Source organism: Mobula hypostoma, chromosome 22 (assembly GCF_963921235.1).
Source record: "Mobula hypostoma chromosome 22, sMobHyp1.1, whole genome shotgun sequence".
Classification (NCBI taxonomy): Eukaryota; Metazoa; Chordata; class Chondrichthyes; order Myliobatiformes; family Myliobatidae; genus Mobula; species Mobula hypostoma.
In genome coordinates, this window is record NC_086118.1 from 38,936,205 (window position 1) to 38,950,795 (window position 14,591).

At 38.4% G+C, this 14,591-nt stretch overlaps 1 protein-coding gene across 1 annotated transcript in view; it reads right to left on the bottom strand.

Annotated features, from left to right (window-relative positions):
- Positions 1 to 572: 572 nt before the first annotated feature.
- Positions 573 to 14,591, bottom strand: part of nploc4 (NPL4 homolog, ubiquitin recognition factor) — a 60,827-nt gene continuing 46,808 nt past the window's right edge. The window contains exons 14-17 of the mRNA XM_063074464.1: positions 12,756 to 12,851; positions 12,554 to 12,670; positions 5,597 to 5,699; positions 573 to 4,729 (exon numbers count right to left, since the gene is read on the bottom strand). Coding sequence (XP_062930534.1) covers positions 4,572 to 4,729; positions 5,597 to 5,699; positions 12,554 to 12,670; positions 12,756 to 12,851 — 474 coding nt within the window. The 3' untranslated portion in view covers positions 573 to 4,571. The remainder of the gene's footprint in view (positions 4,730 to 5,596; positions 5,700 to 12,553; positions 12,671 to 12,755; positions 12,852 to 14,591) is intronic.

Below are 14,591 nucleotides of genomic sequence, written 5' to 3' on the forward strand. Positions count from 1 at the left end.
ACCTAATGATATTTCTAGAGAGAGTAATCAATGGAATGTGAAGGGGAACACTTCTAACAATGGCACCTATATTAATGTGTCAGGATTGTTCAAGTATTTATTCTGAACAAGTAATAAACTCACAACCAACTCAGCGTCACAACTGAACAAGCTGAGACTAAAAGCACAGATGGCACTACAATGCCACATTATCCTCTTTTGTTTCTGCTTTCAAGCACATTTCTAATTTCCAAAGAAAATACCACTGCATGCTGTCAATCATCAGTTCCATCAAGTTTCAACTGGTTGGGTTAGTTTTCTTACTTCCATTTAGTAGTATGGAATACCAGAAGATTGTCAGCAGTATTTCAATAGCTATTTTGAGCATTTTCTACTTAACAATTCTTAGTGATAAATATACCAAAACAGATTATTTAGTCATTGTTTCTGTGATTGTCAACTGGAGTCTACACTTCCAATTTGCATCAAGGGCAGTAAACTGCTTTGGATGTCCTCAGATCATGAAATACACTGCCAAGTTCTTGTTCACCTATTGGTAAATCTAAGGCTTAATAATCACACAGCAACATTATGTAGAATTTATGGTTTATTATTATTTCTATTCAACCACTGCAGAAGTCACAATTTTAGATGACAGCTTAAATATACCTGGAATAAAGTCAGACAATGATGTAAAATTGTGAATTTCAGTGTCCAACTTCACAGGTTTTTATGCTTCAGACTAAATTAGGAGACAATCTGTTAATCTTTATTGTGCATCTCAAAAATTTTAATTGTCTTACACAACTCTGTTGAAGTTACTCTGAAGCAGCCTGTTGCAGTCTGAAGTGTTGTTTTTACAGGATTCATGCCAGATAGCCACCTTGGGCCCTTGACTCTGCGTAGTGAAAGTTCTTGCCTTCGGGTGATGGATTATCCTTCAGGAGATGAGAGCAAATTACAACATATTTAACTGGACATTCAAATCCAATCTATCCATACATACACTTTCAAGACCCGTATTCCTGACAAGAGTTTTCTTTGGATATGTTTGGATCAAGGACATCATGGAAATAAGTAGTTAAACCTCCACTGGGAGCTGTGCAAGCACCTATGCAATTATGCAAGTCATGTTTAATTTATTAATGGACACCATTAATCACAATGACAGAGATGGTGGCAATGCCAATACTATGCCGAGCAGCTGAAGTATTTTTCAGAGATGGGGCAAGGAAAATGCCACAAGAAACTATGGTGAAAATGAGAAATAAAGAGCACTAGGACTGGAACAAAAGCTATGGTAAAACTAGCTGGGAAGTGAATTAATTGTAGGTTCCAATGCAATAGTTAAGCATGCAATTCTGCAAATGATGGTTTTGCATAATTAAGTTTTGTATGATTTACCACAATTGTTATATATTGAGATGTGTTATCTATTCCTTATGATTCAGATCGGTTTGGGTCCATTAATATGGACCGATTTCCCCCACTGCATCAAGGTTCTACTCAATTAATTAAAATTATTCAAATTCTCCAAATGGATAATTCATAAAATATCACTGAATAGAAATACACTACACAAACATGGACAAGTAACATGGTCTCTGAAACTTTCCCTAGATATTTATGCGCAAGTAAATCAGTTCCTATGAAAGAGCAAGATGTACAATGTATTTCTGGACTAAACAGATATTTAAGGTGTAATGCCATTTTTGTAAATGTCTGAATATACAATGGAATCTTATTTTCCAATTGTGCATAATACAAAATCCTATCAACTGTGCCACAACTTGAAAAAATAAAAAAAATGCATAAAATTAACAGCAAACAGTTGCTTTAGAAGAGGATGATGTTATGACAGAGTTTTGGTTGAAATTATAACTCAATGAAAGGTACCTTTACCCAAGTATCTTTCAGGTGAGAATCTCCATTTCTGAGCAAGAACCACACATCATCATGACGACACTACTGTATGTATATGATAAATTTGGTTGCACTGATGTGTTACTATTTATGTTCTACTTCCCTTTTCCATAGAAGGCAAAGTATGTCAGCTTCACTTAAAGGAGTGAGAATTTACTTATAACATTGCTAAATATATCTTCTCATCTCAATGGAAACTGAAATGCTGAAACTTACATTTTACCCCAAGACATCTGAACATGGCAAACATACAAATTGAGGTTAAAAAAACCTACTGCCAACTGTTTGGTTTTTAAGCTTTCTTGCTTTTTAGTAGTTTCCTATTGCAGTTTTTTTTATTCCTATAAGCAAATGTAAATTCACTTGTTTGAAATTACTGATATCAGGATATGTAAACCACTGGCCCAAATATCACTACGTCCAAATGTTTCCAAATTAAGAAACTTTAACCAAATACTCATCTTAATTCTTTAATTTGCTTTTTGTTGCCAATATACACCAAATATTACATCCCTTGTCACTGTTCTAAATCAAAAGAATGAGATGTACAAATGAAATTCTAATCAACACTAGAGTGGAACTTGAGGTAGCCAATAAATCTTGATGCTAATGTATTTTAAGCTGCATCACACCATGCCTGGCAGAAACATACTAACTTCTTAATAATTCTAGGCAAACATTTTATTTGTCCAGAAATCAGTAGTCCTATTCATCATCTCATCAAATTTCCCAACTATCTGGAAGATTTATAAAGCCTCAGCTTGGAAATCAAACAAACTTGCAGATTACACTGCATGAACAATGAAGCTAACAGAACAAACAGCAAACTTTGGGATTTGTTTTTATATTTGTGCTTCTATCCATTTTGATCACATTTCACTTCCAGTTAGCCTTTATGCAGGAGGCAAGTAAATCTGAAAACATCATATTATGAATATTAGCTAGGCACCTTGATCAAGAAGTGGCAAGAAATGATTTTACAAGTGTCAGGTAAAATATTCTGTACCCGAAATACAATCCTATGCAAAGGAGGCATCTGACAACATAATACAAGGCTACTCTAACTTTCTGGCACAAAACCTCCATTCTTTTTCTCTCATCTGTGAGAGGTACACACCCATGCATTGTCAGTGGGAGGTAGGGCATCAGTTTTGTTCCTCAGGAGATACCTGTTGTACATATCAAAACGTTGGCTGTAATCTCCTCTCAAAATCCACTGAGCGTGGTTAAAGGCTGGGTGTTAGGCACCGTCATGAATTCATAGCATCAGGCTTGAACAGGAAGGCATCTTATTCACCATATTTCTAGGTCAGGTTGTTATTAAAGCAGCTGTGAGATCAATTGTTAAAGTAGCTTCACCTTTCTCAAATCCTTAATTCGGTTTAAAACCACAGTTTAAAGAATAAATAAACTTAAGTGCTGCTTCATTGAGCAGTCTGAAAAGAACTGCAGTCTCCTCAGACAACCAATTTATCAAGTTGGAAACAAAAGAGACCAAGGACGCTGGAATCTGGAGTAACAAAATCTGCTAGAGGAACTCAGCAGCCATGGGAGGAAAGAAATTGTTGATTTTGCACATCAAAACCCTGAATCAGCTCAGATGCTGCCTGATCTGCTGAGTTCCTCCAGAAGATGTCAGTTGTCATAAAGCTGGCCTTGGTGAATGAAAATGAAAGTACAAGTCATACAAATTATTTTCACGCCTGATACGTCTGTACCATTGCTAATCGAAATACTAGTTGTAACAAGTAGTATTTGAAGATTTTGTTTAAACCTTTAATTAGATCCCAAAAATTCCTTGGGATAGTTCACCAACACAGAATAATACTGGTAGTGCAGTAGGCAACGTGACACTAGTTTAAAGCTAATGTTTTGTACATTATATACTAGTCATATATAAATGACTACGCCCTAAGTTCTATAACCCACTGAAATACATTTAAAACTTTGTTTACAGATATTTGAGAGAGTGGGAAAAGGAATAGCTAAAATACTAATAATGTATTTCAAATTTTTGTGAAGTTCCATGTCAGCTCTAAGCACCGATTACCTGTGCTAAAATGTTAATATTATTATAAGACAGTTTTAAGACTGTCCATGAGAAGGTGCTGTTTTCAAGGCTATAGAAATTGTCATGGATTAACTAAATAAGCATCAACTTCAAGTTTTAAAATCTGGTTCCTTGCAAATAATTACTGCAGTAGCAGATATTCATGGCTCTGCATCTTCAAACTGCTCAACATTGTAAAAGGCTAAATCAGATTTGTTTCGTTTTGGAATAGTTATGTTTGCAGTGATACTCACTACAGTGGAAATCCTTACTGAATCTAATTTTCACGAGCCGATACCTGCCAAGCTGCATCTGAGGCTTCAGCCCCAAATATCCTGTAATGAACACAAGTGTTTTTAATTTACCCATTTAAATTTTTTATATATACAAATAATTAATATTTTTAATTAAAGCGTGGAAGAAAATAAGTGAAAGTTGTATTTAGTCATTGCTTCCTTTTAATATCTTTTAATAAAGTCCAGGCAGATCTCAAGAGTACAATTTTCACTTGTAGAATTTCCTTGCTGGATCCAAAGAGTCCTGGTTGTCACCATATTGTCTTACCATATTGGAAAAGGGTCAAAAGGCAGGGCTAGATTAGGCTTTCATTTGCTGCTGGTTAGGTTCTGGGTAGGTTGCACATTTCACATTGGTCAGTGCCTGGTTGGTTCATGAAGGTGCAGTGTCTACAGGACCACATTGCTGTGGGAGTAGACTGTTGGGATCCTCCCATGGCATCGAATTCTGAAGTACTGGGTGCTTGAATACCTACTGTACCTGCAAACAGAGTAGCAATTAGCAACTGGGCGACAAAGCATTAACAAACACACATGCACATTTAAGCATGTGAGCTGTTGCATTCAACATTAAATCAATTTAGGTGAAGTGGAGCCCAAGACTTACTCTAAGACAAGAGGCACAAAATGTACGCAAGAGTTTCAGCATTATGATACTGACAGGTGGCACAGCAGTTAACACTGCTGCCACACACCTCTAAAAGGTTCAATCCTGCCCTGGGTGTTGTCTGGGTACCTCCAACCCAAACTTCATACATGGATTGAGAGAGGTAGTTCCAGTTTGGCTCGGTCTGATCCTGCACACATCTCCATAAATGCAGAGTCTGCAGTGGTAATTGAACAATTTCCTGGTTCCTACATCAGGAGTTCCAACTTTGATCAGACTTTTAAACAGACATCGAAGATCAAAGCCAGAACACAACTGTTCTTATCTACACACTCTCTAAATTCATTTGTGAAAGACCTTTTAAATAAAAAAGTTAAAAAGGGATTCATTTAGTTGTGGTCAGTGTTTCACTTACTACTTAATGATCTTTTACTTTTAATTCATTGGCCAACATCCACTATGTCACTGAGAAAGTGTACACGAAATTCATATTCTAAAATCAAGGGGTTCCCAACCTCAGGTCCACAGACATCCTAGTTAATGGTATTGGTCCATGGAATAAAAAAGGTTGGAAACCCCTGCCCTAGATTATGATTTCAGATATAATGGTTTAACTGGTTGTAACCTCTGAGTATATGCATTAATGGGCTCATGTGCAAAACAGTGGTACAATTATTCAACAACTGACATTTCTACGACACGTAAACTACCATCACTACCCATCACCCTCATTTATCTTACTGCAGAGCTGTTCAATAGTAGCCCACTGTTCTGATCTCTTCCAGGTCTGGGCAAGCTCCTCGTTCCGTGTTTTCACTGCTTCCAACAGCAAGTTGATACTATCCTGTTAAGGATACAAAACAGAGATCATTCAGGCCTAAAAATATTTGATGCATACTTTAGTCAAAGCTGTTGGACACAAGTGAAAGAGGACTTAAAAATAGGCCATTTCTAATATCATCATCTGAATGCAGTCACTTGTGTGGGTGGGGTTAGTTAAAATAATAAACTTAAAAGGCACAGAAGGAAGATGAATCATATATACAGCAGGTCAGTCATCATTGTTTGACATTCTGTCCAAACTGATACATCTATAAATTACTCAGGAGGCTCTGGAGCACAACCTTTGTCTCTAAGTAATTATACTTTAGACCTCCAGCAATGGAATCAAACTATATATTATTCTTACATAGTCAGTTTTCTTCTTGCAGAAAGTATAATAACACATTTGTGAACAAGACCCATCCAAAACTGAACTGAGTCAGAGTAATTAATTAAATCAGAAACGTTACTGTCCCCATCTTGTAAAGGGCAAATGAAAAAATTGCAATGAACCCAACAAAGGCAGATGCTGAAATCACTGGATACAGTTTACCTACACTTGAAAATTTGCATTTCTTCTTTAAAGACACATTAAGTACCAAAGCAGACAGTTGTAGAACTAAATTTATATATTCATTGCTGACTTTATTACATACCCTTTACTTATTAATGTGACAGGTTAGGACAGCATAACAAACAGAGAATGGCGTTACTGCAGCCACAACACTGGCATATCCCTGATAAAGTAAAGCAGTGCCCCGATGGGTTGTTCCAAGTACAAATCAGATTTCACCAATTACTGCTCCAGACATGGCACATGCTATTAATCGAACTGCAAAACAGTGTCTGTTCACAAATAAGCAACATCATTCAGCTTCAGACATCACAGCTGTGCTCCAAAAAGGGACTTTCAGAGTGAGACAAGAACAGATGCATCAAATACTGAAGCAGCATTTGACCAAGATCAATATTGAACAGCCGGGGAAAATAAGATGCCTTTGATGGCTGGTATCATGTACAAAGGAAAATGTTGTCTCCATTGAAAGCAGCTGCATTAGTTCCAAAGGACAGGGTTCTGGCCCAACCAATTTTAAGCTACTTCATAGTGAGGACACTCAATAATAATCCCGCAGTTTAGCTTAATTCTTATCTCCTGAGACATTAACAAAACACTGTACCACATTCAGGCCTGGACTATTAAGTACAGTTTTTATATAATGAGCAGTTCCAACAGGAGGAATACTAACAAGATTCCCTTGACCTGGTAACACAGTAGAATTTCCCATTATTAATATTCTGGGTGTTGACACTAATCAGAAACCTAACATTGATGTATAAATACAAGTACAGATTACAGTCTAAACCAGAGGCTCCCAACCTGGACCCCTTGCATAATGGTATTGGTCTTTGGTTGGGAACTCCTGGTCTAGACTTTGACTCTCTTCTAAAACACATCACTTGCCTGAACAAGAACAGTGCCAATCAAGGATCTCGACATTACCTAGGAGAAAGCAGCTTGTATAACTGGCAGAACACGCTTCAATTCTACCTACTGCATCTGCCGACTACACCGTCAACAAGACACACTGCAACAATTCATGAAGGGCTTGTAGCAGCACCTTTAAATCCACAATAACTGCAATTGGAAAGCAAAGAAAATGAGCGTAAAGGATAGATTTCCATCTCAAGATTACTCCCAGGTCAAATTGATCGTGATTCTTCATTGTTAATGGATCAAAATCTTGGAACTTACATCCAAGAGGACTTTAATCGCATGAGCTTTGATAGTTCCTTACAGGGACTGACCCTTTACAGCAAGGGCAAGTGGGGAATGCGCAATAATTGTTAACCTTCTCAATACTCATCCTATTGCACAAATGCTTTAAATTATGCTCTGCACCTCTTAGCTTTCGGTATCCATATCTTTCTCAGCATGCCCCAGTAAATTCAGCTGCAAAGGATTTCATGAACTTTTTAGAACATTTTGGTTCAACTGGAGTTTCATGGAATGACAACAATGGGTCATTCCTTGCTCCGGACAGAGTTAATCCATTAGTTCAAAAGGAGCCATATCCAAATCTACAACAGTTAATAGTTCAGGGGAATCCTTGCCTGAAGTATGACTTTTTGCCTTTGAGCAATATTCCCCCGCATCCTCCATCAAAACAAAATACCCCATTTTCTTAAGAAAATACATTCTGACTGAAGCCTTTGATTGTATCAGCAGGTAAATCAAGATTTACTTTTTACTTAAATAATGTATGTTATTGCACTATGTTATCTGAGTTAATAAAATATCTGGAAGTAATACATTTTGAGTGTTTAACACTAACGATTACAAAATATACTTAATCATACTATATTCTTCCACTCATTGACCATCTCTCAAACAGAAAATCATTTCATTTTCAACAAACCATTCAATACACTGTCTGGCCTGCACACTCACACTTGAACACTCCCACTTGAACATACTTTTAAATTAAATCTTTAAAGGAGGCTATTCAAAAGTTATCCTACTGTTGAACAGTATGAATAAAAAATAAATACAGGAACACATACTTTGGCACAAATATTCAGTCTTGCATCAGAATTAGAATGAGGTTTAACATCACTGGCATGTTGCAAAGCAATGGATTTCACGACAGCAGTACATAATAATAATAAAAAACTACAAATTATAATTAGAAATATAAATAAATATCAAATTAAATTAGTTCAAAAAGAAAAAAAGCAAGATAGTGTACAAGGGTACATTGTCCATTCAGAAATCTGATGGCAGTGGTGGGCGGCAGGAAGAGAGAAGATCTTCCTAAAATGTTGAATGTGTCTTCAGCCTCCTATACCTCTTCCTCAATGGTAGTAATGAGATGAGTGCATGCCCTGGGTGATGGGGTCCTCAATGATGAATGCTGCCTTTGTCAGGCATCACCTTTTGAAGATATTTTTGACGCTGAGGCGGCTAGTACCCATGATAGGGATTACAACTTTCTGCAGCTTTGTCAAATTCTGGGCAATGGCCCCACCATACCAGACTGTGATGCAACCAGTTAGAATGCCCTCCACAGCACATCTGTAGAAATTTGCAAGTCTTTGGTAACATATCAAGAATCTTAAACGCTTAATGAAATATAGTAGCTGTTGTGCCTTCTTTGTAATCGCATTAATATGCTGGGCCAAGGACAAACCTTCAAAGAAGTTGATACCCAGGAACTTGAAATTGCTCACTCTTTCCACTGCTGATCCTTTGATGAGGACTGGCATGTGTTCCTTGACTTCCCCTTCCTGATGTACACAATCAATTTCTTACTGACATGGAGGCAAAATTGTTGTGACACCACTCAACCAGCTGATCTATCTCCCTCTTGTATACCTCCTTGTCACAATCTGAAATCCTTCCAACAATAGTTGTGTCATCGGTAAATTTATAAATAGCATTTGACCACAATCGAGGATGCAGACAGAGTAGAGCAGTGAGCTAAGCACACATCTTTGAGGTGCACTAGTGTTGATTGTCAGCAAGGAGATATTACTTTCGATCCTCACTGACTGTGGTCTCGCATTCAGGAAGTTAAGGATCCAGCTACAGAGGGAGGTAGAGTGGCCCAGGTTTTGGAGCTTGTTTAGTATTGAGGGTACACCATCAGGTCCTGATGCCTCAATGACTTTACATGGGTTTTGCTTTATTTTAGTAATCCAGATTAAGATTTGCACCATTTCACTGGATTTGAATGGTGAATGCCAATCAAAAAGTAAATCTGCTAGATATATTCCAAATCATGGGCATCTATCCAAAACCAAATACGTTAGATACATCAAAACACAAGACTTAAATACGATGCAATTCAAATGATTATGAATAATATTTTTTGATTTTATAATCATTTGTATTGTGACATTCATTAATATACAACTACACCCCTTAATACACCTGTACAGACAATACAACATTAAATTTGGATAACGTACAGATAAAATGTTAATTTTAACATTTTTAGTTAAAGGGAAAACAATGCCTATTCACCACCCAAATGCACAATATAGATTTCACTGCCATAGAACCTCTGCAGTCCCAAACGCAACTGGTACAACGCTTACTTTGCTGGCCAAAATATTCTACAGCCAAGCAGAGAAGTTGTGGGTGGTAGCAGAGTCTTCAAGAATATAACAGGGTAATGCAGGCATAGGAAAACAAACTTTGTGAAGGGCAGATCATGTCTAACAAGCCTGATAGAGTTCTTTGAGGAGGTGACCAGGCATATAGATGAGGGTAGTGCAGTGGATGTGATCTATAAGGATTTTAGTAAGGCATTTGACAAGGTTCCACACTGTAGGCTTATTCAGAAAGTTAGAAGGCATGGGATCCAGGGAAGTTTGGCCAGGTGGATTCAGAATTGGCTTGCCTGCAGAAGGCAGAGGGTGGTGGTGGAGGGAGTACATTCAGATTGGAGGATTGTGACTAGTGGTGTCCCACAAGGATCTGTTCTGGGACCTCTACTTTTCGTGATTTTTATTAACGACCTGGATGTGGGGGTAGAAGGGTGGGTTGGCAAGTTTGCAGACGACACAAAGGTTGGTGGTGTTGTAGATAGTGTAGAGGATTGTCAAAGATTACAGAGAGACATTGATAGGATGTAGAAGTGGGCTGAGAGTGGCAGATGGAATTCAACCCGCAGAAGTGTGAGGTGGTACACTTTGGAAGGACAAACTCCAAGGCAGAGTACAAAGTAAATGGCAGGATACTTGGTAGTGTGGAGGAGCAGAGGGATCTCGGGGTACATGTCCACAGATCCCTGACAGTTGCCTCACAGGTGGATAGGGCAGTTAAGAAAGCTTATGGGGTGTTAGCTTTCATAAGTTGAGGGTTAGAGTTTAAGAGTCGCAATGTAATGATGCAGCTCGATAAAACTCTGGTTAGGCCACACTTGGAGTACTGTGTCCAGTTCTAGTCACCTCACTATAGGAAAGATGTGGAAGCATTGGAAAGGGTACAGAGGAGATTTACCAGGATGCTGTCTGGTTTAGAAAGTATGCATTATGATCAGAGATTAAGGGAGCTAGGGCTTTACTCTTTGGAGAGAAGGAGGATGAGAGGAGACATGATAGAGGTGTACAAGATAATAAGAGGAATAGATAGAGTGGATAGCCAGCGCCTCTTCCCCAGGGCACCACAGCTCAATACAAGAGGACATGGCTTTAAGGTAAGGGGTGGGAAGTTCAAGGGGGATATTAGAGGAAGGTTTTTTAACTCAGAGTGGTTGGTGCATGGAATGCACTGCCTGAGTCAGTGGTGGAGGCAGATACACTAGTGAAGATTAAGAAACTACTAGACAGGTATATGGAGGAATCTAAGGTGGGAGCTTATATGGGAGGCAGGGTTTGAAGGTCGGCACAACATTGTGGGCTGAAGGGCCTGTAATGTGCTGTACTATTCTATGTTCTATGTTCTAAACCCTGACATTAAACATCTATGGGAGTCTTCAACAGATGGCAAAGCCAGATCACCAGCTCTGTCTGTCAAAGATTTTTCAAATGTTCCCAGATAGCTGAAATTCAAAGCATTCAAAAATCTATTTAGGATCAGAGAGCAGAACCCCTAGCTTGACTGTCAGGGATCTCAGCAAGGTCCTACTTCATTATTAGTGTCAGTGCACAATTCCACCAGTTGGATGCTACTGGGAAAATGCTGGACCTCTGCCAGCAGGCTTGGGAACATCCACACAGTCAGGGAGCTGTCCTGCAAATTAGCAGACTACCAGCAGAACGTTCAGCAAATAATCCTGAGCTGTTGTTCGAGAGACACAGAGAGAGAGACACACAGAAACACACACTTGTTGTTTTAAACTGAAATGCATGTTCTGGATATGATCTGGAGGACACTACTCTGGGAATAAGCCAAGACAGAATGCTGCTTCAGACTCCATATCAGCTCTGAGACTGGTTCACATTACGAAGAAGTTTATAAATGGTCAAGTTAATCATTTATATTAAAGATCATTTTCTGCTTCAGTGGCATTTAACCCTTAAGACAAACCCAAGATGTAAAATTACTTTTATTTATCAAAAAAAAACAAATAGAATGGAACAGACTGTCCATGGCAAACTGTCTGCAGTAACCATTGGTCATGCAATTAAGTGCACAGACAACGGTCCCAAGGAATGCCTGGGGTGATTTCTTACGGGCATTCACAACCATCTTTCTTTGTGCAAAGTATGACTCCTTCCAGTGGAGTCTATGACGGCTATTGATACCAGGTATACACACGTTTAAATGCGGTTTGACGTCATTAGTCAATCTACCCTATATTGCTAACAATGCTGTTGTACGTTTAGGGTATTTATTTTTATTATGAGCTGGAGTTAAAAAAAAACAGCTGAGCATGGATGCTACTACAAAATAATGGAAGATATTTTATCCAAGTGTACCCAGCACACCAGGATAAGACCAAATAACTTCATGCTCTTATCCAATCCTATATATTTGGATATATATTCACTCATTTTTGTTCTCATGAAATATTTGATTGAAAATCAAACAACCGTCAATACAGGAAATCTGAAAAAACAGATAAGACTAGAAACACAAGATAGTTCTGACAGAAGGACTTTACACCAAAGCAATAACTAGGATTATATATATATACATATATAAACACACACACACACACACATATATATTTACACTCCCTGACCCACTAATGTTTCCAGCATTTTCTGTTCATATTGCAAATATTTTTAAAAATTTCATTTTTGTGTGGTCAATGCCATTTAATAAAATGGAGCTTAAACAAATATCTGGAATTGTCAAATGGAGTTTTTAAACAGTACAATTTTGATGGTGTTCCTTACATAGGCACTTTTAAATGACATACGCACCCTGAGTGACATAACATCATTGGTAACCAGGAACAGGAGCAGGTGGAAATCTGAGATGACATCAAGAAAAACAGCGGACTGATTCTGTGCTAAGTAGGAGGCCAGAGTGTGAAAATCCTACAGAAAACAAAAGAATATTTATTACAATTCTATAAAAAGGATCAGAGAAATACATTTCTTATTGAAACTCGTGAAAGCTTACCTGCGTTTCTCCTACAACATCTCTGTTCACAACAGGGAAAGGTTGTGGAGATGAAGCAAAGGTGTAAACGGGATCCTTTGGAAAAGTTGTGGGAATCTGTGTTCAAAAGAAGATTACACAATCAGTTAAAAGGTTTATGAATGTAAAAGCAAAAATTTCTAGAAAACAGACAACATACTCAAACTATCTGCTAAGAGAAAAGGCATTAATATTTAAAGGCAAGACTATTTGTTGGAATATTTCTTTGTTAAAATCTACTCTATCCCTTAAATTCACTCTATCCCTTTCTCCTACTGAACTGGATGGATTAGTTATACATTTTTAAATTTCTGAGAGCAGCATTCAGTTACATTTTCCTTGGAGTTAATCCATTTCCATTTTTTAAATCTTGTGTGAAGTAGGCCTTCAAATAGTTTGAGATAAACCAAACTTTCTCCAACACACGAATATAATGTTCTTGATATGGTATTTCACAGAACAAGTCAGAGAAAACTATTAAAAGTGACATAAAGTCTGACCAAAGATTAACTATCATTCAAAAAGGATATTATGTTGATGGAAGTGGTTTACAGAGTAATTCTAGAATGTGGAGCTGTTCACCTGAAACCAAGGCAGCAAACAAAAAGGATCCGAGGGGGACCAATATCCTGGCCGGGAGGTTTGCTAAGGCTATTGGGAAGAGTTTAAACTAGAATTGCTGGGGGTGGGAACCGAACTGAAGAGACGGAAGAAGGGGCGGTTGACACACAAATAGAGAAAGCTTGGAGACAGTGCGAGAGGGAGGATAGGCAGTTGATAGAGAAAGGATGCGCTCAGACCGATGGTTTGAGAGCTGTCTATTTTAAGGCAAGAAGCATCATGAACAAAATGGATGAGCTTAGAGCGTGGATCAGTACTTGGAGCTATGATGTTGTGGCCATTACAGACTTGGATAGCTCAGGGGCAGGAATGGTTACACAGAGTGCCAGGCCTTAGATGTTTCAGCAAGGACAGGGAGGGAGGCAAAAGAGGTGGGGGCGTGGCACTGCTGATCAGAGACGGTGTCACGGCTGCAGAAAAGGAGTAAGTCATGGAGGGATTGTCTACTGAGTTTCTGCGGGTGGAAGTTAAAAACAGGAAGGGGTCAATAACTCTACTGGGTGTTTTTTTTATATATAAACCACCCAATAGTAACAGGGAGATCAAAGAGCAGATAGGGAGACAGATTCTGGAAAGGAGTAATAATAACAGGGTTGTCATGGTGGGAGATCTTAATTTTCCAAATATTTACTGGCATTTCCCTAGGGCAAGGGGTTTAGATGGGGTGGAGTTTGTTAGATGTGTTCAGTAAGGTTTCCTGACACAATATGTAGATAAGCCTACAAGAGGAGAGGCTGTACTTGATCTGGTATAGGGAAGGGAACCTGGTCAGGTGTCAGCTCTCTCAGTGGGAGAGCATTTTGGAGATAGTGATCACAACTCTATCTCCTTTACCATAGCACTGGAGAGGGGTAGGAACAGACAAGTTAGGAAAGCGTTTAATTGGAGTAAGGGGAAATATGAAGCTATCAGGCAGGAACTTGGAAGCATAAATTGGAACAGATGTTCTCAGGGAAATGTACGGCAGGAATATGGCAAATGTTCAGGGGATATTTGTGTGGTGTTCTGCATAGGTACGTTCCAATGAGACAGCGAATGGATGGTAGGGTACAGGAACTGTGGTGTACAAAGGCTGTTGAAAATCCAGTCAAGAAGAAAAACTTACAAAAGGTTCAAGAAACTAGGTAATGATGGAGATCAAAAGGTTATAAGGCTAGCAGGAAGGAGCTTAAGAATGAAATTTGGAGAGCCAGAAGG